Consider the following 27,203-nt stretch of genomic DNA (forward strand, 5'->3'; position numbering starts at 1 on the left):
GGATTTATATTAGGTTTTTAGGGGCTTTGACAGCTGCCAAAGGTGCAGCTAATTGAAAATAATCTTCATGCTGATTAGTATAATATAGTAGGTACCTACTATGATATGATAAGATGATAAGTGAGCGATAATTGTGCGTAATTGATGATTGATAAACTGATAAAATCCAATCTAAATACATATATACATATATATAAAACAAAAGTCCCCAAAAAAACAAAAAATGGTTCCCTCTCGTAGCTACTTTTTATGTGTGTTGCTGTTCAGTCCTTGCCACGTGTTGCGTATTGCTCATACGCCTTGTGGCACGAGGTGATGGTAGAACCACAGTGATGACTGCGCAAAATCTGCCACTATAAGCATCGTGTAGGCGTTCGGCCGAAATCATCGTTTCATCAGTCGGCATTAGGTTGCCCACTGCCCGTTGAAATCTTTTGAATCCTCGTCAAAATGTTGATACGAACTGAAAGTTCGCGTTTGTATAAATCCAGTGCGCCTTTAGCTGCCGATTCCACTTACGTTTTTGTTTCAAAGCGGTGAACTTCAGCAGCCAGCAGCAGCGGCAACAGCAGCAACAACTCCAAATCCAACGGTGATTTTTCCCAAAAAATTAAACATATTTTTCAAAATTCATTTAAACTCTTTTTCCACAAAAATAACTTGGTGTTGAATAAGGTTTTTTAAAATCTATTTAATTCTGTGTAATTTTCAGTGATTAATTAACAATATTTTGAACAATTTGTGCAATCAAAAAAAGAACTCATAAAATTTTCATTGTTTGTGCTTCTGTAAAGAAAGGTGAGTTTGGAAATTACTTTTGAAAATTTTGTTAAAAAACTGCATTAAAACAAAATTTATTAGCTTTTCTACTATTCTTTTAAAAAAGTCAGGATAATTTATTTGAAAAAGTGATTTCTTAAAACATGAAATGCCATCTCTTTTAGTTTTTAATCAAATATGTTTCCTAAAAAGTAACTGAATAGTTTTCTAATCTCAATAACGCAAAGAATAAATATTATTATCAGTAATGAGAAGAGAAGTAATAAGCTTTTTGATCACTTTACCACTATAATATGATAGATAAGAAAATTGTTACAAATATTATTTGAAATACATATATGAATTGTGGCCTTATATTTTCCTGCAGCCGCTTTTTTAAAAGTTTTTAAATTCAATTGGTTCTTATTTCTTTAGAGTGTGTTTTGAAATACTATATTTATTAGCAAAAGATGGACAATATGTTCAGTTTGGCTACGCTAATATAAAGAATACACTCTTTGTTTATTATGATTAAAATAAGGATAGTTTTTTGTTGAATCAACATTATAAAAATATAAAGTTTTTTTGTACAAGGTGTAAGAGAAAAAAATGTTGCAGTCCATTTTTTAAAGCTTCTTAAACATGTTTTAAATTTGTATTACTGAACAGCACAATCAAGGTTTAAATCTATTGGGAATTACAATAAAAATCAAATTTATTTTTTATTTATAAATATGCAGTCCAAGAACAAACGATTAAATTTTCAAAACTCCGTTTTTGTTTTATGTAAAAATGTAGTTTAAATAAACCTTTTCACATTAGTCATTGTCTCAATAAATTATTTATTTCTTATTATTTATATATAGTAGACTTATATGAATTATTCTATTATTTAAAAATATATATAAATAAACATTACTCTTTTTAGTTCAATTTTATTGCTTAATGTTATACATATTATTTTTTTTTTTTTAGTCAAACTGGGATTGTAAAATAATATAAATAAATTCACAATTAAGACCTAATATTAGTTGAATACAATTTATCTGCATTAATATTGATAGATTATTGATTGATTGACTATTATTATAACCAATCAATCAATTTGTTTCCTTTCATTATAAATATGTAAAAACATGTTATGTAAAGGCATTAATAATAAGATACAAAATTCGTTGTTTTCAGTTTTACTGTATTGTTAAAATATTACTCATTAAAATATTATTAGTTTGAAAATTTTAAAAACTAGTTAGACATTTTTGAAGTCTTGAGCTATTAATGTGTAAAATAATTGCTTAGTGCAATAATTTAAAAGATTTTTAAGAAGCTTTTGTAATATCAATAACAGGATTTCAAAAATTACGCATTGAAGACTTTTCGATCCCATAAACTATATTTTATTTTGAAGTTTTTAGTCTTGGGAAATTTAAGACAAATGAAAATAAATGCTCATGTTTTCGTTTTTTTTTTTTTGCTGAAATGTATAAAACAAATAACACAAACTCACACAAAATCAATATTTAACAGTATTAATAATTTTAAAATTACTCCAAAGATATAAACATCTTCGTGATGTGTTTACACTGAGATTTTCGTAAAAGCGTCTAGACGACCTATTTGGTGGTTTAACTTCATATTTACCTACAATATGGGTACACAGATTGCCACAGATTCTGTATTGAATGTTTTCCTTATACGACTTAATGAAGTCTCTGGACGCTTAAAAACCCATATATTTATAATTCCCCTAAATGCCATACACAACCTTTTCTTTCACATTTCTTGTTCTTGTTGCTGTTTTTGAGGAAATTGCTTCATAACTGGTCCTAAGCCATAAAATCAACAGTGAACCAAATCAGCGAACATCAGCCATTGTGGTCCTTGTCATCGTTCTCGAATAGACGATATTTGTGTGTGTGTGTGTGTGCGTGTGTGTGTATATGTGCTTAGCTTTAGCTTAGCCTAGGCCAGGACATTTCTAGCTTCGCCTTGTCCTTTGGCTTGGTCTCCTTCTTGGCCGGAGTGACCTTTTTTTTTCTGCTTGGTATCTATAGAGAATCTTCATTTTATTTTATGATGTCAAATTGAAGTTGAAGTTTGGTTGGTTTCTCATACCTTTTGCCTTTGCTGCACCAAGTAAATAAACCTATAGGATTTACACAATGATTTCTAGCTTTATGTTGGCCTTAAAATAATCTTACAATATTGGTATATACATAAATAGTAAATATTTGGTTTTTAATAGTTTCAATATGAAATATTCCTTTTTGGCTCTCAAATCCATGGCCATTAATATTTCATGAGTACAAACTTTAACTTTAATAAAACAAAGTGAAGCTCCTCGAGTCCTTGGGGAAGAATAATTAGTTATTTCACTGCTCAGTGGTTCGCATGAATCAATTCCATGTTCTTGGAACTTTAAATCAACAACACGAAGTGTACACTGGGCAATTGGGCCAATTTCAATTGCCAAAGCAGTTTAGACATTTGTTTGCCCAAAGAGGCATGAAAATTTTGTACATTTTGTCTTCTTGGGTTCTCTCTGTGGCATTTTTGATTTTTTTTATGTATGTATGTATGCGTGGAATTAAATATTTATTAATAAAATTTAAGGTCTAGGGTCTTAGTTAATTAAAGCGGGGGGAAACACACATAATTGAAAAATAATGTATATTAAAAATGCATTTATGTGAGGCATAGCGCCAAATCCGCTTAGTAAGAGCAACTGGTTAAGTCCTGTGAGGAAAAAGACTGGAAAGAGACTCTTTACTAGTCTCTGAAAAAAAAAACGTTTTTTTTTCGCCTGTCCCATGTGTGTATAGGGTGTCCTTAAACTGAGGTATTTACCGAAGTCAATAAAGAACACCAAAAGTTGAACACCATTTTAATTGATTCAAAGATCAACTCATGCGTTTGTTATTTTTCACACATGTTGAAAAAAAACAACCAAAAAAATTAAAATCCATTTATTTCTTGTTTTCTTTTATTGTGAAATTTTAATCTTTGGATTATTTGATTCAATAAAAATAAATGGAAGAGATTCAAATTCAGTTTACCCTTTCAAATTTTCTGGGAATTTCGTTTAGTTTAATTAAGAAGCAACATTTTTCCACAAATTTTCTGAAATTTTTCGATTTTAAACTCGTATTAATTAAATTAACTAACTAACTCCATTATACTTCAACAAAAAAGAAGAACGAAAATTTTTCCAAATTGAATATAACGAATAACAATGAACTTTAAGACTTTTGATTTATATTTGAAATGAGAAAATGCCTAAAGTAAATAAATAGAAAGAAATTGATGAAATGTCAGCCCCGAATTTGAGTTATTCCAATAACAATTTAACTCGATTGTCCAGATTATCTATTTGGAATATTTTTCAATTTTATTCTTGGGACTATATCCGTGGGTCATCTCTCATTTTTGTAATCCTAAGACATAGAAATGAATCACTGTATTTCCTTAATAATAATTGGGCTCTTTGCATTGCTCTCATATTCCAATTTTCTATAGTTTTTCTTTTTCTGGCACTGGGAAAATTTACTAACCACTGTCTGACTGAAATTTACTAACTGTCTGTGCTCGTCAGAGCTTAAAAACACTTTTAAAAAGGTATACATTTAAATAAAATTGTACAAAACTCTAACGTTTTCTGATTTATATTCGCATTTCCTTGACCGAATAGAAAAACAAATAATTTCTATTCATTCAATTCGTTTCAGCACAACTCACTTATTTGCTCGTTTGAATATAGGGTATATTCATAATTATAATTATCTAATAAATACATTTCTCTTAACTAAAAACCAAAATAAATTCTATACTTTTTCGCTGAATTAAAAATCTGTGGCTATATGTTCAAAATGAAGCAAAATTTTTTCATGATGTCAAATTATATGCGTAAAAAATTATACTTAAAATGTAGAACAAAGAAAATGGTTTTTTTATTTTCAAATAATTCATTAAGCTATGTAACTATTGACGGAAACTCACCCTCTTTTTTAGACATGAACAAAAATCGTATTTTTTCCACTGTTTTTGAGCCAACGGCAACTTGGCCATTTACCGTTGCCTACTTATTCGGGCAAGCCGAAGGTGTGGGAACCTTTGCACAGGTGTTTTTTCTCTCCGCAGCTTTTCATGTTTCTGACCTCAAACAAAAAAAAAAAAATAAAAAATAAAAACAGAAAAGCACAAAAACTACTTCATTTAATGCTTTCGCTTCAGACTTGTTTTTTTAATGCCCCTGAATTGCGACAAATTGTTGAGGTTTTCCTTTTTTTCCTGGTTCTGTTTCTTGTAAATTTATATTCTTGTTTGCTTTAAATTTCCTGAGGGACAACATAAAGAAAATCAAATAAATGGGCAGTTGGCTTAAAACTGGATACTTTTTTCTTTATTTTTTTTTTTTTGCGTTTTTGCCTACGCAATTAATTCTATGTAAAAATGCCATAAAAGTTTACCTGAACATCAATTAAAAAATGTTTAGAGGGAAACTCTTTAGAATCCAAGGCTTCTACAGAAGCTTTGAAATGTGGCTAAAACCATAGGAAAAGTCGCAAAAAAAAAACAAAAGGGGTTTTTTCAAAATGAAACTACTCAAAGCACTCAAATGGATTAAGCATTTTAGGGATAAAATTGTTTTTAGTCCGCCTCGACAACGCCCGAACCCGCATCTTTACCGTTGACTCTTCGGTTGCTTAGCTCTTTAGCTACGGACTTTTGCGTTTGTTCTACTAATTAAATTTGCATATTTTTATTAATTAAATTGTTTTTGGCAATGTTTACCCGCAAAAACTTGGTACATCTCCGTTGACTGGCTTCTGCCCTCGACAGCTTCGTTCTCGTGGTTGCAGTACTCGACACTTGGCATACATATGTACATACATATACATATGTATATGCATGTTAATCACCATAGAGCTCTAAATCCCAGAAAAATAGAGGGAGCAGGGAGTGATAAATTGGGTTATGGACTACATACTACCTAAACACCTTCTTTACTCTAGAATTCCGTCTTCGAATTGACTCAACTCTCGTCTTCTACATATAATTGGCATGGTCCTTCAAAAAAGCAATAGACTGAATACAAGGACTCCTCTAACAAGATGTCTTTTTGTCAATATTAAAAGGAAGAAAAGACTAAGAGCGTGTCATCTAGTTTAATATACCCATCCACTAGGGTATCAAAAATTAACATACCCCTAGCCAAATTTAACCAAAAGTAAACAGAAAGTGAAAACCAACTGAAAGGCAATTGGTGTAATTTTGTTTCGTTTTTTATGCCTGCCACGCTTCAGTTCTGGCCACAAGATCCTCTTTGTTAAAACATCTGCTCATTTCTTTGTTTATTAGGCTTTTAATAATTTTATATATTTTTTTAAATTATTGTGTCTCGCATTGTATTTCAAGAGCAATTCTAATTGGGCACGATTTTCGGACCAAAAAAGTTTATGTTCAATTAGTTAAGTTTATGCATTTTGTAAATGGACAACAAAAAAAGGAAAAAAAAAAAAAGAAAGTTTTACAGAGAGTACAAAATTTCAACATATTCTATTACATCTGCAGGCAAAATAAAATTTGCATATAAAACCACAATGCATATTTATTTAGAAAGGTAGAAAATGTTTAACAATATTTAGTTTGCGAAAAATTTGAGCTAAAACATCCTACACCAGTGTAGGATTAGGTAAATTAACAAAAATATAATATAACACATTCCGGAAAATTCTTAAACTTTGCCAATTTGTTATTTTGCCAAATTGCAACCAATTCTCGAATATGATATCTCATATTAATTATTGGAAATTGAATTTTGAATTAAAATGATACTAATACGAATAATTAAATTATTCGTACAAAGAAGACAAAATTGATTTGAAATCGTTTAGAAATAGATGAAAATAAAGTCTGACAAAAATTTTTTTTGTTTAAAATTTCTGTTGAAAACCATTATTTTTGCGAGTCGTTTTGCCAATTTTTGATTTGTATTCCAATTATTTGAAGTTCATATTTACATTATGTCCCCGAAAACATATATTCTCTGCTTATCGTATCCTATCCTAAGCCTTTGCTTTTTTTTTTTTTGGTATATCTTTAAACACAAAATAAATACGTTTAAATATGAATTTTCTTATAAATATCTATTTTTTATATCTATATATTTTTCAAACAATCTGCTAAGGTCTTTGGTTATAACGATAACATATTTTGATGAACTAAAAAAGGACCATCAATGGTTTAGAGTTGTATTACGAAGTGACTATAATTTTTCAATATATGTACTTTTCTTCAACTCAACAAACAGTCAAATATCGACAACTGGTTTACTTTTCTGATCAAAATCAATTGAAAATTATTCTCTATAATGTGAGACTAATAATAAAATATAAAAATTTCAATCCCCCAAACAATGATATCGATAACAAAAAAGTTGTTAAGCCACAAACAAAAGGGTTTTATTTAATAAGTAAAATATTTTAGCGAAATTATTATGTGTTTATATGGGCCTTTTGTTAATATGAAATTTTCAATTCGCATTTTTATTTGCTTTTTGTTTTCCTTTTTTTTTTGTTTTTTCCTTTGCTCCGATTCTTGTTACCTTGAAAATATTTTCTTACTCATTCCATACAAATATTTATACGCATTTAAAAAGTATTTTATGTTGCATTTACCATAAGCATTTCTTGTCCGCCATCCGCCACGTAAACTCTTGTGTGTAAGAAGATTCCATTCCATTCGTATACTCCCTCTGTGATAAGACATGCATTCGTCTCGTCTCGTCCCGCCTCATCTCGTTCTGTGTCCTCTCTGTCCTGGCTTGTATGTGCCCTTTCAGTTGGCGTTGCTTTTTATGTGAACTCCGCCTTGATGTTTACTTAAGCTTCCGCCTCTGCTTTTGGCTTGCCGCTCCTCAAATTGTTTATATGACAAAGTTTGCATTTTGTAATAAATTCGCTTTAAAAAATATTTGAACATTTATGGCCGGCATTTAAATTAAATACTCGCCCTTATGCGGGCAATTTATGGGAAGATAGAGAGAGACAAGTAAGCGGGGGTAACCAGCAGAACTCTTTGTAATAAGCAGCAAACGAATAAAATATCATTCAAAATGGTCCAAAAAGCATTTTCTTCACATATGAATATAATATTTGTTCTTCTTCTTTAAGATTAATAAACAATGAGCTCATTATCAAAGTGTATTCAAGTTACATGGAATTGTAATGTGATGGGCTGTAGGGCATTGTGTGGTCTTGTCTTTACTATAAGGATCGATTAGGTATATAATATGTCTAGAAATTTAAAACCTAATCTTATACTAGAGAATTATATCAGGCAAATAGCATTAAAGGTCATTTTTTAAAGGTCCTCTACCATTTTGTAATGTTTTAAAAGTTTTTTAAGAACAAACTCGATAGTAGTTTATAAGATTAATCACTTGAAAGATTTTATGACATGGTTGAAGAGGAGTTCAGCACCGCAAAAACTGAAAGCCCAACTTCATCACTTGAATTCAAAATATGAACTGATTTTATTGAAAAACGTCTTGTGTACATCAAAGAATTCTTAGACTCTAAGAGGCGACAATTGTTCTTAAAAATGCTTACTCTAATGTTTATATTAATGCTTGTTTATATCATGCACAGCGTTGGCGACTTGATATTGCGCCGTTATTAAAATCTTGAGTGCTTTCCCACAGAGTGTGGATGCATGTTTTGTTTATTTCTTTGTTCAATCTGATTTGGTGAAGCCGTTTCAGATGAACGCGATGTTTATTCTTAAACAATGGTGGAAAAAGTTTTAAGACATTAAGTATTGTTTTTTTTAAATTAAATTTGGTTCCTTTTTCACTTAGCTTTATTTTACTCCACTAATTCATTTTAAACCATTATTTTTGTGAAACTACTAAAGAAGCTGAGTTGAATTCGATGTGGAATAAGGCAATTCTGTTAAAAATCGTATATGTTCGAAAGTTTAAAAATGATATATTTCTTCTAAGCCATCCACAATGTATCACACGGACAAATTGCTGTAGTCCTTCTATAAGAAAAAGTCGCACATTTCTTCTTATCAATATCAATAGTTAAGTTTATCAACTATATTTTTTTAAAATTAATAAATACTCAATTAGATTCATGATCTCAATTAAAGCATAGTTTTCAATATTCTGTATAAAGAGGCGATTTCTCTTAACTTTGAAAAAAATTGAAATTGATTTGATGTCTAATTCACTTTTTATAACAGAATCTAAACAGAAATATCGATAAATAATGAATAAGATAATATATGTTTAGCTTAAGTGACTCAAATACTTTAAGAGAACCTCGACTAATGTATCATGACCTTCTTGATATGAATATCATAAGTATTCTTTGTATAATATTTAAATATGAAGCCAATTGCATGCATGAAACCTTTTATGAACAAGTTTAACAAACTTGGAAAATACTTTTCCACTTTGAAATACTCTGAAAGTAAGAACGAGATGCTACTTAAAAAAGTTTTCACACGTCACAAAAACCACGTAACTCATACGCCAAAGAGCGAGCAACTGCGTCATTGGGCCAACACAAAAGTGGCAAAAATATTCAAATGGCAGTAAAGCCGGCAAAAAACTATACTTTAGGGAGATGGTAATAAAAATACTGAAAATACAGAAAAAATAAAACTTGTGGTAAACTTTTGCACTAAATGCTTCACAAAATGTTTTGCACTCTTTTGTCATCGTGGAATTAATACAGCAAAGAGAGAGAGAGAGAGGAAAAAAAGAAAAGTGTCAACCACATCTCATCTGCCAAGATGAATCCCAATCCCAATCCGAATTGTCATGATGGCAATGCAGCATCAGTCATCTGGCTCATGTGTTTGAATGTCAGTGGTTTCAATGTTGCCATTGCTCGTTCACTTTCACTTCATTGCATTGTCAGCTTTCCTATTCCCTTCATCCCCCTCTCTGCCCCATTCAACAACACCTCTCTGGTGGTATATAGTCCTTTTCTTTGCCTGATAAAGTGCCAGGCTCCATTGACATTTGGTTGTTTATGTTTTATGAGCATTGTTACCGCAACTTTTGCTCAACTCAAACAGAAACAGAAACAGAAAAAGGAGAGAGAGAGGGGGAGAAACAGAAGCCAGAAGGCCCCCACGTGGCACATTCATCTACCAGGCTCGTTAACATGTTTGCATTGAATTTTCTCCTTTTTCTCCTTCTTTTTTTTTATCCATTTTAAAATGTAAATGTTTTTCTATTACACAAAAACGAACTTTTTGAGTTTGCCTTTTTACGATTTGCCTTTTGCCCTCTCTCTCCCTCTCTCTTTTGGCCTCTCTGATTTCAGTTTATTGTGCTAAATAGTTTCGTTGTCAACTTTGAAAGCATTGAAGTGAAAGGTTGCTGAAGGATTTATCAAGGACCTTTTAAATGCTCTATAGTAATTGCCTCTCAAAAGGTGTTTAATGGCAAAATATCTCAAATAAAATTTGTAATTGTCGGTTACATTTTATTCATTGACTTTTGTTTTAAACTAACTTAAATAGCAGTATTGGATTGCCTTCATGAAACGAGAAAAATATATATGAATAAATTATTTAAAACTTTAACGTATATTTCTAAATTAATGCAAATTTATGCAAATTGAGACTTTTATATATTCGAAATGAATCCATTTGAAAAATTAATTTAATTCTGAGATAGTAAGTGTTATACTTTTCAAAAAATATCCCTATCCCTTTCCCTATCCCTATGAAAAGAAGTTTTTATGGAAATCATTTTATTTATGAGACTTTTGAATTTTATTAAATTAAAACTTGTTGTAAACTTTTACACATAATAATTTCTAAAATGTATTGCACTTATTTGTCATTGTGGAATATTATAATAATTTTTGAGTCAAAATAGAAAACGATAAGTAAACTAATTAGTTCAGAATCAGCTGAAAACATTTATCGCATTCAAAATACTATACTACAAAATACTATACTAGATCGACTCGACACTTATTTTTAGTATTTTGAATGCGATAAATGTTCTTAGCTGATTCTGATTATAAACTCAACTTTCAGGTCATTGCATCATGATTCTTTAAGAAATCTCGTCATATCAGTTTCTTGGATGAATTCGTAGACGTTTGTTTTTATGATAAAATTTTAGAATATTTTTTAGCTACTTAATTGACTATTTACTTACAGCGGAAACTCTTATTGTACTCAAAAAAAAAAAAAAAAATAAATTTTTTCACATTTTCCAAAAATAAAACAAACTTTGACTGCGTATTGCAACTTTAAGGAACCAATTTACTGCTGGATTAATCGCATCTTTGGAAAAAATGGCTACACTTTTTTCATTTTCCCATGTGGTAACACTTTTTGTATTGTTTCCCTAACATTTCTGTCTTTGGTGCCCCATAATATCAGGAAAAGTAAACTCTGTGTATTTTATAAAAAGTTTCACGCTCATTATATTCTTTCTTTTGTAACGTCCTGAAAAGAAACTAATAATTCTCTAATAACTAATAACATATTTTATATACCATCGACTTAACACTTAAACCCTTGAAAAGACTTTTCAAATAATCAATTTTAGGATTATATTATGTATAATAGTTAATGCTGAATTACTATACAATATACTAGGAGTGCTTAATTGGCTGAATTTGAATTATTTGGTAGAAAGAAACAAGGAAAAATTTTGTTTTAATTTTGTCCCGTTTAACTATTTAAATTCCATTTACACTTGGTTGAGATGTAGCCAGATATGTATAAACATTTCTGTATCTCTCAATTGTATAACAAACTTTTGGTGTTCACACTTGTTAAGCCCCTTTAAACATTTTCATCTTTAAATATGTATACACAATACCCAAAAATACGAAAAAGGCAGAGAACTATTCACAATCTCAATCACCTGGAGACTAATTCATAAATTCCCACTGTTTGAATAATACAAAAAGAAAATACATAAAATTTTTCAACATAAAATTCCCATTTGGGATTAAAAGCGCAAAAAAACATGAAATCGCAGACCTGTTGCCTGTTTGAAATTGCCATATCTTTTGGTCACTTTCACTGTTTCCTTTTCCATCCATCCATCTATCCATCCCACATCAATTCGAGTGCAATTATTTTAATCTGTTGCCGACATTTTTGGCATAATTTTTCATTCATTTGTGGTGGTTTGAAGTGGATGTGCGAGAGGAAATGAAAGAATTCCTTGGGCCGCAATGAATTTTTAAGTAAATGTAAAGAGTGCCCAGGTAAGACCACAGCTCATCCCCTCCTTCCACAGGAGAAACCTTAACCCAAAGGCTGTACCCACTCCAGACCTAGGCCAAGCTACGTCAGACTTCTCGTGGCAACTCCCTAAGGAGTCTCCTTGTCGGTTTTTGCATGCCAAGCTTTTAGCCAGCTAAAGTTAAATGTTTTCCACCTCATTGTCTTTCGTTCTTTGCCATGTTAGCTAAGCAGGAGTAACATGCCATGCCCCGCCAAAACATGTTGAATGCGGCATCTGAGTTAGGTCAACAATTTTTTGTTTCTTTTTGTTTTCTGTCTATTGTTTTGGCATCTGGGCAATGCGTGGTTATGAAAAACGATGACGATGATGTTATGGCATACTCCTGGTTCTTTGTCATGTCGTCTAAGCCAAAGCCATAAAACTTCCTACTAACATGGTTGGTAACAAACTAAAGTTTCTTCTCCTCCCCATGAGAAGAAACTTGAAAAAGTTATTTTATTTTATTTTATTTAATGGTTACATAATCATTAAAAGTAAAAGTTGTAATTAGTATTGTCGCTTGACGTGACATTTTGGGTTGGTGTTAAAAGGAACACACATATCGTGAAACACTTGGTAATTAAATTATATAAGTTTCTAAAGACAATTTAAACAACAATTTTGGTTTCAATGGCAAACTTGTGAAATGCGCATCGGTTGATTACTTGATTTTGTACTTCCGAAAAGTATGCTAAGCATAATAAAATAAATACTGAAGACTTATTCAATGAATCGCTGATGTTCAATTAATCGTTGGTATCGCCTATTTTGTCAAAGTACTTAACTAAATTGTGCATTACCTGCAGACTTTTGATAGTAGCAGATAGGCCCAGGGGAATATTTAGTTCTTTGTATATAGTTCATAAAACTAATTTCCGTCAGTACATATATGTATATTTTGAAAAAAGGTTATTCCTTTATAAATAAAGAATTTACAATACAAATAAAATTATATAAATACTGATTAATTAACGATCGGCTCGATCCAAGCAATATCTGATACAAGTGCTATGAGAACACAAAGCTGGATTGAACCATGTACTTTTCAGTGTTCCCAATAATTAGTCCTCACTATTTATAGATAAAAGCAAACACTAAAGAAAAATCTATGCCATACTTTAGGGGGGCGAATGTTCCCCATTTCACTTGCATAAATCGAAAAGCCATACTAGTCTTTTGAAATTTTTGTTTTGCCTGTCTGTAAAAATTTTAGTTGACAAAATAATTTTTTTAAAAACCAGATTTGCCAAAAATTCAAGTGCTTTTAATCAAATTTAATTAGGAAAAAATATGTCTACTGTATGGGGTCAGAAAAGGCTTCTTCAAACATCTGACCAATTTTATAATAACCTCTGCAATGGTGTAATTAAAATAAAAATGGTGAAATACTAAGCATATACTTTAATTGAGTTAAATTCTTATCTAAATGTTTGGAATTATAAATAGACATATTTATGTACATATGTTGATAGGAAATTTGGACTTACACATGTATCAAGTGGCAAACGATTTGGCATTTTAGTCGTCATCATACGACTTTTGAAAAGGCGATTTAGCCACAATTCATTGCTGATAATAGCCAGTTAAGTTATTATAAAGAAACTGATGATTATTTGGTCAAAACACCTTATCATTCAGCAATATGTCAGCAGTGATTGATAGATCGAAATATGAGGTCGTCAATATGTTGTTTACCCCTTGATATAACTAGCAAATGCTGGAAAGCTATTTTTAACACAAAATATACATATGTAAGATAAAAGAGAGATAAAAAATGAATGCGATAAATATAGGGAAAAAAAGAATATTAACAAAAAGTGAGCAATAAATTAGAAAAATTTAATAATTAATCATTTGACCATCGAAATACATCAACAAAATTCAATGATTATCTCAATAGTTAAAAGAGATATAATTTCAAGTGGACTAAAATTGTTAAGTTAGATTTTAACTATAAACAAAGGAGTCTTTGGCTTAGCCCACAATGTCAAATGAGATAAAAGTTTTGGCCCTTTTAACTAAAACATAATTTACAATTAGCCCTAAAATAATCCTTTTATTTATACTACATTCAACAAGAGGTCCTTTCTACTTCAAATGGACAATAACTTAAAATTTAACTAATTGAAGTAATAAATTAAAATGAAGTTTCTGATGTATGCAAAAAGTTATGACCATTCCATTCCGTATAATTATTTGCCAACTTATTAAATTATATAATTTACCCCCTTATTCGTTTTTATTTTACTTATGTTTATGGCCTAATTACATACATTTTCCATTAGCGAAACTCTTGGTCCTTTCAGACAGGTTAGTTGCTGTTAGTGTGTAGGTGAGAGGGTAAAAACTTCACCTGGGGCTAAAGTTAAGTGTTTTGCCAGATTGTGGACATTTAGCCAGCTTATGCTCTATACGCTGTAATGAATCCGTAATCAGATCGGACAGCCATACAATTCATCTTACACAGAGTTAGATACACACAGGGAGAGAGAGAGGGACGCACAAAGACAAACAACCAAATCAAGTCAAATCCAAATCAATCTTCCGTCAGGAACTGCCGCCTTTTTCTCTCCTTCATTCACTCTTCCTCTGACTTGTTTGCTTAATTTGACAAACGGAATAATTTGATGAATATCTAAAATGTCAGCTAGAAAACTCAGCGTGAACCGCAGAAGGCAACAGCCACAGCCAGCCAACCCAATGATTTTCTCACTAATTCAATAAGCATCCAATTACAATCCAGCAGCAGGAGTTTTCCCTAATCCCCAGCCCCTCCACAGTCGACCAAGCGATGTCTCTCCTCCATAACAACAACAACAACAAAAGCTGCCCTGACAACCTTTTTGTGTAAGCAATTTTCATTTGGTTTTTATAAAAATTTAATGCCAATAAAACTGACTACTATGGAATTATAATTTACCATAATTATAATTTTCCACTGCCCTCTTATGTTTACGTGCATTAGCATCACTTGGCCATGATAATCCTTTAAAAAGAATTGAAGTTTGTAAGCTACAAAGAGGAAAATTCAACTTAAAAAGAGAGTTGGAAGAAATTGTAATTAACTAAAATTAAATTTTCAAAATCAATACAGGATATATAATCAGATTAAGAGCAAAATTAAATGGAGTCAAAACCAAATTGAACCTTTTAAGATGAAAAATGAAATATATTTAAACGAATGTATTAAAATGTTAAATACTTTGTACAAAAATATTGAGGATTTAATTTTAAACAATTACTAACAAAGACTTATTTTTCTATATACTTAAGAAAAAATAATATTTCCTATGAGCCGTTGTCAAGACAAATATTGGCTATAATTGCATTAGATTTTGCAATCTTTTAGGTTTAACTAGCATTACCTCAAAATCGATAAGAACTACTAAAGTGAAAATCAATTGCCAATAACAAAATGTACTTGAAATTTCAAGTGTTTCAAGTAATGATTATTTGCATTTCAACTGACAATTATTTCCTGATTGTTGAGATAGATAACTATTGAATGCCACTTACCATATTTTGCTGACTCTATCGAAAAATAAGCAAAAATTAATCAACAAAAAAAAATATATATATAAAAAGGACATGGCAATATTTGTTTGATTGTTAGAAGCAGCAAATGCTTTGCCCTGGCATTGAGATTGTATGACCCAAATTCAATTTTAGCCATGTGTTTGACTTGTGTTCCTTGCTCTCTATAACTCGTGGAGCAAATCATAAGTACGTTTTCAGCTACCATCACAGCAGGTGGCCATCCTATGAATGGACTCCACCGCCAGGGGCAGTCTAGCACAACTCAGGCGAGGTGCTGTTCCATAATCAAGGCAATGCAATTTCAATGTCTGCCTCTCGTGTTTCACTTTAGCCACGAAACGAAAACGTTTCACACAAATCACTAGAGACAAGGGAGGGGATTCCCAGGCAGCATCCAAGGGCTGCAATGCCAAACGCCAACTCCAACTAAATCTGTGTCGGAATCTTTGCCTCTGGCTACATTTGGCTATCAAAGGAAACTCACATGCGACACGAAATTAAAAAGACAATGCCACTTGGCCAAGGATGCTGAAGGAATCTCATTAGGTAAATGTCTTTTTCTGACTAAGCAGAACTTGATGTGGGTAAAGACCAAGGTTTGCCCACTAAGAACACGACTACAAAAAAAAAAAAAAAACTGTTACTGAAACTGACTTGGGTTCATATATGGAATGTTTACCTATTGCAGTTGATGAGATTTAAATATTCTATTCTTGGAAATTTTTTTCAAAAAAAAAAAAGGGGGCATTAAAGGAAATAGGTTTATCTGCATTAGACGACGACGACGTAAAATTTTCAAAGTAAAAATATAAAAATGCTGAGGTTAAACTTTAAAAGCATAGACTAACACAGTATTTTTGTATGCATTTTTATAGAAAATTTATAGAAAAATCGTTATAAAATTTCTGACAAGTGGATTTTCACAAAACTTTATCTTTAAATATAATTTTGATAAATAGGTTAATCTTATTGTTGAATGTATTGATTGTATTGTCGATTGTATTGTCGATTGTATTGTTGATTCTATTGTTGGTTCGTTGATGTCGTCAAATAATTATTGAAATTATAATCAGGTTTTACACTCTATTTAGTAACGAGGACTGTGAAATGGCGGAAATATGCAATAGGCTGGAAGTGTTCAATGTTTGCAAAAAGTTTAAAACTCTTCGGATGTCTTGTAACTCAAAAATTGGGTACAAGTAATGGTTGATTTTAAAATTTTTTTCATGCGCAGCATTTCTTAAAACTTCTTTATATGTTTCAAAAATCGAATTCTTGGTAAGCTTTTTGCATACTTTTCTGAGCAAATTTCCCTCGCCTAGATCCGCCAATGCTAGTGAGAAGCTTAAGCTACAAAATTATTACCTTTACTTTAAATTTATATTGATATTTTCGGAATTAAAAGTACGATGGACTTGAAATGTCAGGTTTTGGCCAAATTTTTTATGTTTATCATGTTTGTGTAGATTATCAGGCTTTTCTTGAATGTTTACTAGCCACATTTTAATTATTATTATTATTTAGTATAGGATATAGTTGTAAACTATTAACCTAACTACTTTTTATAAACTAGTGCTATCTTCTTAGATGATAACTTGCTTAAGATTCGAAACCAGATCCCAGATTCTATTAGAACGATTCTAGGAACTTTAAAACAACCCTAATAATGAAAATTTCCTTTTAGTAGAAATTCCAGAATATAAATATTATAAAATAACAACAATTTAAAATAAAATAAAGTTACTTAAATGTTTCCATCAATTTTAAGAGTTGAAAAACTGTTGAAAAACTCAATTGTTGAGTGTTCGATGTTGGTAATATATTTAGAAATGTTTAAAGTTAAATGAAAATTTTTACATTTTATGACAAACACTTTTTTGTTGAATGTTTCTGATAAGATAAATTATTTTCTATGAAAAAAATGAAAACCAAATCGATCACTCAGTTAAACACAATTGCTATTTAAAGTTTGTATTTGGCAAATGTTCTGCAAGTCACTAAATTATTTGGCCTTTAGCTAAATCTTGTTTAAACATTTTAGACAAAATCCTAGATATATTTTTCAATTAATCGTCTGCCAGTCGGTTGCCTCAGGCAAGCATAAAATGCGACTGAGTGCAACACGCGACAACTAAACGATGTGAGTCAGGCGGGGATGAAGTAAGCCCTGAAATGCATTCAGTGGAAAGCAGAAAAAATGATGGGGAAAAATAAAAATGGAGATTCCTGGGATATGTAGCGGCGGCGCCTGTGTCCCATTTGCAGCCAAGTGTAAAGAAGCTTAAACCAAGTGGGTGAATTGCTGAAAATGAAATGCCAAAAATGAACGAGTTGTTGCTCACTGACCGAACAATTGATGGTTTGTGTTTCATTTGGACGAGCAAATATTGCCAAATATGATGAATATTATTTGTATTTTTATTTTTGGATAATTTTGCATTTCATTGTAAGCCTTTAAGCCATATCGGTTGCGGAATAGAGCCTAACAGCCGTACAAGCAAACAGAAATAAATCAAAATTTATGTGTTTAGTAACATACACTTGGATGAGTTTTTTGGTTTCGCCACGGGGCGTATACATATTTGAACTACCTACGAATTGGTAAATATATACATTTAGTTATATATTTACGGACTAAACTCATCTCTGTGCTCATAAATCAAATGCACCCAAATGATTGATAAAACGCTTGGTTAGACAGACGAAGAGAAAGCTCAGAACTAGCACATAACATGAATTGTCACTAATAACTGTCCCAAAAGAAGAAAACAGAAAAAAAAAACCAGTCAGTAATCATACGCACTGTGGTACGTCAGCAGTAGCAACCAACTGGCAACTGGCAATTGCCCAACGTTGCGTAAAATCCGTTGATTACTTTATTTGTACAAAAGTGTGTGACGCTCTTTGTCTCACCCACATCACTTGTTTGTTTTTTGCCAGTTCAAGTCGAGTGCGGTCAGCACTCAGCGATAAGCGGATACTGGGTCCTTTTTTCAACCACTTCACTCCTCCTCCTCCTCCTCCTCCTCATCCTGCTTCTGCTCATCAAACAACCTGTGGCTCTTTTGACCACATTCTCGAGAAACTCTTTTACGTTGGTGTAATAAAACGCAATCACACATTGATCTCATTGCCAATTGAAGTAGCATTTTTATTTGATTTTTTATTTCAAATTTTGCTTTCAAGCTAGCAAGGACTTAGGTACACATACATATTCTAAGCATAAGGATTGGCTAAAAGCTGCACGTGCTTTTATCTATAATAGAATTGGTTCTTTTTTCCTCTCTCACTCCCTTTTTCTCTGTTTTGATATGTTTCCACAAATTCTTTGGATTTTTTATATTAAACCTTAACCGTTTAAGCATAATCACATTTCGTGTGCCAAGCCAAAACAAAAAAAAAAATTCATTGCATGAGCAGGGGCAAAAAGTATTTGGAATTTTTAATGGATTTTAAAGTTGAAAATTTATTTCAGTTAATGCTACAATAAATGATTTTTTATATTTAAAATGAAAACATTTTATTGTTAGTCTATTAAGATGGTCTGCTTCATCTTGAATCTAAGATAATTCATAGAGAATTTTAAATGGCTCAAAATACCAAAGTGGCCAAAGTTCAAGTATTTCAGATACCGAAGGGAGACTGGGAATATTTGATAAATATAATTTGATTTTAAGTTAATTTAACCATGATTTCCTTGAACGCCAATTATTGAAAACATGGCGTATACGTGATAGAAATCTGCATATACAACAAGAGCAACGAAATTCGAAACAATGTTCAAAATAAATAGGTATAAGAAGCTGCAATAATTTGAATCAAAGAATGAGTTAATTTAAGACTTAGTCGCACAATATTCAAAGGAAATAATAATAAAGTGAATGAATGTTAAGAAGATTTTATACCAAAAAAATTTTAAAAGAAAGAAAGACTTACATATTTGCCATGTCTTCGTTGTTCAAAATATTATACTCATCTGTACAGATGAATGAGAAAATATATTAACTGTCAATCACTCTAAGTGAGTACAGTAAAAATGTTGTACTCGGTTTTTCTAGCTACTTGAATACAGTATTTTTAACACTATAACACTTAACTACTGTACAGTACTATAGTGTTGGAAGTGAATACATTCATGCAGACCTATATTACATACAAATGTTTTAAAGGGAAGAGTTTTCCAAAAAATATGAAAATATTAGCACCAAATTCTTGATATAGAATATACCCTTTATATTAATTTATAATTACCATAAACCAAAAATTCGTCTCGAACTGTTGAAACGAGAACCAATATTTGTGGATTGATTCATATGACTAAAACTTGAATATTTTTTTAAATGCTCCTCCATAAAAGTGAATCAAATATTATTGCATAAAGTTTATATTTTAACCGCCCCTTCTATTTTTGAACTTGATGCAGTACTTCAACTTCGGACATTACGTATTTAAAACTTTAAAAATACACTTTCTAATAAGGAAGTCATCAACGTTGTTTAGAAACAACTACCTAATCATGTTGTCTATGTTTTTAAAAAATATGCTAACTACTTCCAACAAGAAATTCACAATGATGACAAGTTAATGTCATGACTAATAATAATCCTACGATATATTGATCCTTACATATGTTTTCTCTCGAAGTCAAAGTAATTTTTATTTTAATTTAAGTTACATTAAACTTGTCTCTGACTTGTTTTCGGGCAATCTATTTACTCTAAACTTGAAGATCATCTTCTGGAACATTTAGTTCTTCCAGAGTGTCGAATTGCATAGTCAACAAATTAAGCAAAACTTTCCAAAATTGCTAACTAATCACTTGACTTTGGGATTTGAGCCTAATCAGCTTAATCAGGCGTTCAATAGTTTGAATTTTTCCCACTCATTTGACGATTTCTTCCAGTGTTGTACCCGGAAATGTTTTGACAATGTCTAGTCCTATCTATATACTTTCATAACTATGTTTTCGAATAATTTGTCTGAAATATCTAAAGCACTGGTATTACATTGTAAAATGTGGTAAACACAAAATTTCCAATTACTAATTCCAACTCAAGAAGTGGCACACTTTTAAGAACTAAAACCTTCAATTGGTGTAAACTTTGTAGAAAACAATTAAATTTCAATGGTCATACAAATCTTTGGCTTAATTTTGAAGTACTTGAAGTTGTCGGCGTCATCAGACAATAAGTAGATAAGCAGTTGGGGCTAAATCAGAGACCAAATGTGATTATAGCCCACTCATTGTCAAAGATTTTCAAGTTAAAGATAATTAGTTAGCAATCTTATCGAAGCAAACAGTTGATGGACGGTTGGATGGTTGGATGAATAGTATAAATATAAGGCTAGAGCGTTGCAAATGGTTAGTCTAGTTCAAGTTCTAGTCAAAAGCATGATGAAGACATTTGTTATCCTATCGATATTGGTAGCTTTGGCCAGCGCCGAATTGCATCGTGTGTCAGTGCACAAAGAGCAGAATTTTATTAAGACACGTGAGAATGTGTTGGCCGAGAAGGCCTACCTGCGCACCAAATATCGTCTACCCACGACCAGAGCTGTGAATGAGGAGCAGCTGTCGAACTCATTGAATATGGCCTACTATGGTGCCATTAGCATTGGTACTCCAGCCCAGTCCTTTAAGGTGTTGTTCGATTCGGGTTCCTCGAATTTGTGGATTCCATCGAATACATGCCAGAGCACGGCTTGCCTATCCCACAACCAATACGACTCAAGTGCCAGTTCCACATATGTGGCCAATGGTGAAAGCTTCTCCATTCAATATGGCACTGGCAGTCTGACTGGCTATCTCTCCACGGATACAGTAGATGTCAATGGCCTGAAAATCGTGAGCCAAACCTTTGCCGAATCCACCAATGAGCCAGGAACCAATTTCAATAATGCCAACTTTGATGGCATTTTGGGTATGGCCTACAAGAGTCTGGCTGTGGACAGTGTCACGCCTCCTTTCTATAACATGGTATCCCAGAGTCTGGTCGACAGTTCCGTCTTCTCCTTCTACTTGGCTCGTGATGGTTCTGCCACCGATGGCGGTGAACTGATCTTTGGTGGTTCAGATGCTTCTCTTTACACCGGTGATTTGACCTATGTTCCCATCTCGGAGCAGGGTTATTGGCAATTCGAAATGACCAGCGCCTCATTCGATGGTTACACCTTGTGCGATGATTGTCAGGCTATTGCCGATACTGGCACCTCTCTGATTGTGGCTCCCTATGAGGCCTACGAAATTCTCAGCGAACTCCTCAATGTTGATGATGACGGTTTGGTCGACTGCTCAACCGTTAGCTCTTTGCCCGATCTTACCTTCAACATTGGCGGCACTGACTTCACTCTGAAACCCTCGGCCTACATCATTCAATCCGATGGCAATTGCATGTCAGCCTTTGAGTACATGGGCACCGATTTCTGGATTCTAGGTGATGTCTTCATTGGTCAGTATTACACTGAATTCGATTTGGGTAACAATCGCATTGGTTTTGCTCCAGTTGCCTAAACATGGCTGAATTTGATCTAAAATTTTTGTAAATAAATTATGCTTATACAAACTAATTATGTCGTGAATTTTACTATGATAAGAGAAATACCAAAAAGGCAATAAAATTAAGTAGACAATATCTACTTAATAGTATTAAGTAGATAAGTTTATATGAGGTTCCACATTTTCGTAATTCAATGCCATCAAAGTTGTTTACAAACAACTACTTAATCATGTTGTCTATGTTTTTAAAGAATATGCCAACTACTTAAACAGTTTTTTTCCAGCAAGAAATACATAATGATGACAAGTTCATATCATGACTAATGATGATTGGGCATCAAAAACTTAGGGATACTAGGCAGGTGCCGATTCAAGGTCTAAAATATAGATGCTTACGGACTTGAATTTGGTGACTTTAATATATCATCCTACCCTTTGGAAGCGAAATCTAATTAGACCAAATTATTTTAATGTAATTGTCTTAAATCTAAAACTGTGAAACTAACCTTGAATTGATAAGATTGGGCCATATCTATGTATATAGGTATATTATGTTTTAATGTCAGACAAGATAGATTAGTTAGCCAAGATATGTACATATGTTTAGCAAGATTTAAATATTAATTAAATCTAACCTGGAAGTGGGGAAGAGTTAGTGTCACCTTAAACTGTGTGAAAATAAAAGCACTTATTTTATTATGTACCTTTAACCAATGAAAATATTAAAATTTAAATGACAAATACTTAGATTTATGTCAATTTAAATGTTATGTACTTGTGTTTCTCAAGTGTGTTTAACATTAATCGAGAAATGACAAATATTGCCTATACATGAGCACTTCCATCAGTGCTGAACGAGTATTCTAGTTATTTCAAACAGAACATCCTTCACATTCCTCCTTTTCCCCAATTCATAGTTAGAGATCGTAGGAGTCGATTCATTCATTTGTCCAGCTTGCTTGATGGCAAAACGTTGCATGTGGCAATGATGTGTATGTGTCCAGAGTGGTTGCTGATGTCAGAGAGATGCCATTGCTGTTGTGTGTGTTGGTGCTAAACTTTCACAACTGTAAACACTACACAATGACAACTGCTTTTAAGGTGCAGGATACAGGTGAACGACGACAGGATGTGGAAGTGCAGCAAACAGCCAAGGGACAGACAGTATGATGACGTGGAAGGGAAGAATGGCTACTGTCAGCAAGTAGTTACTCGCAAATGACTTTGTGACATTCAACTGGTCGGAGAGGGGAAAAAGGAAAGAGCCGACGCCCTGCCTATGGAGCAGTTAATGAATCACCTAATGGAAAATGCTTTACCTGACTTCCGTTCTGTGGTTTCCCCTTACGCTTACTTACAATCCCAGGTTTAATCGATTTTTAATTCTTATCCTCCACATTGAGCGGGTTGTGTTTAAATCAAAGCAGCTTAAACTTTGTAAACTTTTTTCCTAATCAAACTGATTAAAGCAATTTCTATTTAATTTTGCTTGTTTGTTTCTTTCAGAATCCGGTCGTACAATGATGACAAACAGATTTGCTTTCACCGCCCTGACCTTCTTACTCATGTGTCTGTTGGCCATTTCCAGCAATGAAGCAGCTCCCATGCCCAGGTAGTTGTAGAATAGTCCGGTCTAGAGGACAAACCTCTTAGCCAATTATGTATCCTAACACCCAAAGACATACATACATGAACATATACATTCACTTAGACATAAACTAATTAATTTCTGCTACAAAAATTCGTATAAAAATATTTGCCAAAACCAATTACCCAAGCGCCTCGTATGTACATACACACTATGAGATGAGAGGTGTGTGTGTGTGTGTGTGTGTGTTTCACATTTGGCTGGCATAAGGATAAAGACGAGTTTCACACTTCATTTTTCTGTCAACCTTATTTCTTCTTGCTCTTTTTGGCACATTTCAATTTCAAAAAAAAAAAATTAATTAACAAAATGTAAACGTTTGCTAAATTGTTATAATTTTTATCAGTGTTTGAGAGCGTTAAGTAGACACTCGACGGTAATTAAATTTGTATAAATTTAAAAATATATGACATTCTTATTTAAGTGAAAGAATTAGGTAGGTAATATACAATTTGAGAAGGCATATTATAAAATATTTCAGAGTTATGAAGGACAATTTAAAGACATAGAGAGGGCGAGTAATATGTTTACATATACATACATGTGAACGAATTAAATTCAAACGAACAAAATAAATTAGTTTATGAGTTATACAAGTGTTTAGAATAGTGTTTAATGTATTTAGTATTCTGAAATGATTTTCAGTTTGCTGGTTCGCCTTTTTACTTCAGTTTATGCTGGATTTCTTATTACTAATAATAAAGTAAGAGGAGAGAAGGTTTACAAATCACATTACTTATAGAGCACTAGCTGATAGGTTTTTACCTTATTCTTATCCTTAGCTTACTGAGATTGCACAGATAGGATGTGAAATAGAATAGATTCTGATGTAACTATTCAGGTGATAAATATAATATGTTTAGAAAGAACAAGTTGGAAAAAATATTTTGAATAAGATTTAAAAATTGAATTTTTCCAACATGAAGTCCCGCTTAACTGAGCAAATTTGTCTATCTTTTTAAGTTTGAAACTTGTATCTCTATAATAGGCACTTCAATTTAATGAAAGTATATTTTGTTGTATAAAAAACAAAAGTATTTGTCATTGTTTAATTATGATTTAATTAATTATTTTTTTTTCTCAACTGAATTGGTTTGATAACTAAAACTATTAAGCAATAGTATATAAAGCAATAAGTAACTTAAATAATAACAGAGTCTTTCTGAATATTCATTTTAACATTTCATTACATGCTTTATATCCTTGATTATCACATTAAGTTAAAGCTGCTAGTACATATGTACATATTAGAGTTTACTATTCAGTTAATTGTACTTCGATGTTTTAGAATCAGGTTGTTTATAATGCTAGTAAAATAGAAGTCATTTGGAGCCAAATCTATATGGCGTATGAGTTATAAATTGGATATTTTGCCTAAAAAATCACCTATTGAACATATGTGAGAGCTCGCATTGTCCTGATGGAAAATATTCTTAGACATTGGCGATTTAGTGCATATTTCCACAGACATCCGGAAAAACAGTGAACACATGATCCAGCCTTTCAAAAGAAAAGACAGGCGTCCATTTTCTTCGAATTATATTGTGCTTAAAGAACTCATGTTGAAACACACACACTGTCGATTGCTGTTGCTGTTGAGTTTCCATATTGCATTAGTATTGTCAATTTACCAAATATAAATAGCAAGGCTCGTAGGAGTATAAAAATGAGGCCCATATTTTTAAAGGTTTATTAATTTATACATCCAGAAAAACTGCGTTTAAGAAACTTCAACAATTTGTACCTTTGTCTAAGATTAAGATTGACACCGCGTCACATACAAATTACTCATACGCAAGGTGAACTCACTTTTATTAAAATGCTATTAATGAAAGTTCAATATTATCTTTATAAAGAAATTCAAATTAGATAAAAATAATGTATAGGCAATAGGCGATATTTTACACAGAATAAATTTATTTTTTTATTAAGTATTAATACCAGACCTTAACACAAAATAAGAGCAGTTACTAGTTACAAGACCTTCCACTCCAGAACAAATTATAGTTATGTCATATATTAAAATATGATAAAATATGATTTTTAAGAATTAAACCAAAATTTATATATATTTTCTCACCTAAAAAACAGTTAAAAATTTAGAAAATTTAGAACAGGGTATTCTTAAATATTCAGTTGTTAGAGACACAGTTTTCTTCTAATATCCCACAACTAGGTTAAAGCACCCATTATATATGCATTCTAGTATCCATTTAGTTAAACTGTCTCCTTTGGGGAATGAAATCTTGTGTCTATGCTAATGGGGGCTAAGCTTAACTAATTTGCAATTGCTGAAATGGAAAATGTCACATACATTTGACATTTACATGGCAGTCAATTGAAGGAACCTTATGCAAATGAAATGAAAATGAGAAAAACAAAATGGTGGCAACAATTTTTTGACTGACCTAAAAGTAATTAGATGTCTATGTCCTGTCCTGTAGTTATTGTCGAAGATTTTCTATAAGAGATTGGGTGGAAAATTTATATCTAATTTTCCATTTGGTTGACTCTCTTCAATCACAGTCAGAGCAATGGCGGCGGCGGAGGCTATGGTGGTGGCTATGGCGGCAATGAGCTAGAGGAGGTACCCGATGACCTTTTGATGGAATTGATGACACGCTTTGGACGCACCATAATACGGGCACGCAACGACTTGGAGAAGTGAGTGTCTCGGAAATAGATAAGAAAAAGGTATTATCTACATACATTCGCTCTCTCTGCTTTCAGTTCGAAACGCACTGTGGACTTTGGTTTAGCCCGAGGCTATTCCGGAACTCAAGAGGCGAAACATCGCATGGGTTTGGCTGCGGCCAATTTTCCCGGTGGGCCCGGACGAAGGCGACGTTCTGAGACTGATGTCTAAATCAAACGATAATGATGTCGAAACGAATTATGAAAAAAAATTATGAAATTACCAACATATTTTCCAATTTCCAATTTCATTTTAAAGAAAAGAAAAACAAAAATCTTTTTTTGTCTTGATAAAATGAATTTTATGTTCCTTAATGGTATTTTTTCCTCAACTTGCAATTAGTTTTATTTTTTGTTATGCATTGTATATGTATATATATATATATATATAATTATTAATTCGGCAAACGTATTCGTATGTGAATGTTAAAATATTTAATGAAAAATCAAACTCTATATATATATATACATATATGCTATGTACCAAGTTCAAATCGGATTGAAAGATAAAGAATATATCTACAAATGAGAAAAAAAAAAACAAAATAAAAACGTTAAACTGTTGCTCCAATAAATGTTGAAAGTTTATGCACATTTGATCAATTTTATACAAGCTCATGTTCCCGTCTCTCTCTCACTCGCTCGTCTTAATGTTTATAAAACAAAGAAAAATTGCAAAATCTAAAAAAAAAATTCCAAAAAAAAACGAAAAAAATCAAATTTAATTGCAAAAAATATTCAATTGTAAGAAGTAAAAACAAAAAACAAAAAAATGGCGCAAAAAATCTTTAACT

The 27,203-nt window shown here is 32.0% G+C and overlaps 2 protein-coding genes across 3 annotated transcripts; both read left to right on the forward strand.

The window, feature by feature from the left end:
• The first annotated feature begins 571 nt into the window (after positions 1-571).
• LOC6643832 (diuretic hormone class 2) lies at positions 572-26,763 on the forward strand. 2 transcript variants are annotated; one of them, XM_047010683.1, is made up of 4 exons: positions 572-592; positions 23,574-23,682; positions 26,242-26,379; positions 26,446-26,763. In XM_047010683.1, the coding sequence occupies exons 2-4, from the start codon at positions 23,588-23,590 to the stop codon at positions 26,579-26,581; spliced, it is 369 nt and encodes a 122-aa protein (XP_046866639.1). In that variant the 5' UTR covers positions 572-592; positions 23,574-23,587; the 3' UTR covers positions 26,582-26,763. The 2 variants fall into 2 exon arrangements, with proteins under 2 accessions (XP_046866639.1, XP_002067145.2); XM_002067109.4 differs by lacking the exon at positions 572-592 and adding an exon at positions 705-798.
• Positions 20,964-22,082, forward strand: LOC6643831 (lysosomal aspartic protease). The gene has a single exon (XM_002067108.1). The coding sequence runs from the start codon at positions 20,964-20,966 to the stop codon at positions 22,080-22,082; it is 1,119 nt and encodes a 372-aa protein (XP_002067144.1).
• Positions 26,764-27,203: the final 440 nt, after the last annotated feature.

Source organism: Drosophila willistoni (assembly GCF_018902025.1).
Source record: "Drosophila willistoni isolate 14030-0811.24 chromosome 2R unlocalized genomic scaffold, UCI_dwil_1.1 Seg167, whole genome shotgun sequence".
Taxonomy (NCBI): domain Eukaryota; kingdom Metazoa; phylum Arthropoda; class Insecta; order Diptera; family Drosophilidae; genus Drosophila; species Drosophila willistoni.

Bases quoted from the DNA above. Each gene is read 5' to 3' on its own strand.
- LOC6643831 (XM_002067108.1), top strand. From the start codon at position 20,964: ATGATGAAGACATTTGTTATCCTATCGATATTGGTAGCTTTGGCCAGC.
- LOC6643832 (XM_047010683.1), top strand. From the start codon at position 23,588: ATGATGACAAACAGATTTGCTTTCACCGCCCTGACCTTCTTACTCATG. The intron at 23,683-26,241 runs GTTGTAGAATAG...CTTCAATCACAG, and splicing joins GCAGCTCCCATGCCCAGGTA to TCAGAGCAATGGCGGCGGCG. The intron at 26,380-26,445 runs GTGAGTGTCTCG...CTCTGCTTTCAG, and splicing joins GCACGCAACGACTTGGAGAA to TTCGAAACGCACTGTGGACT.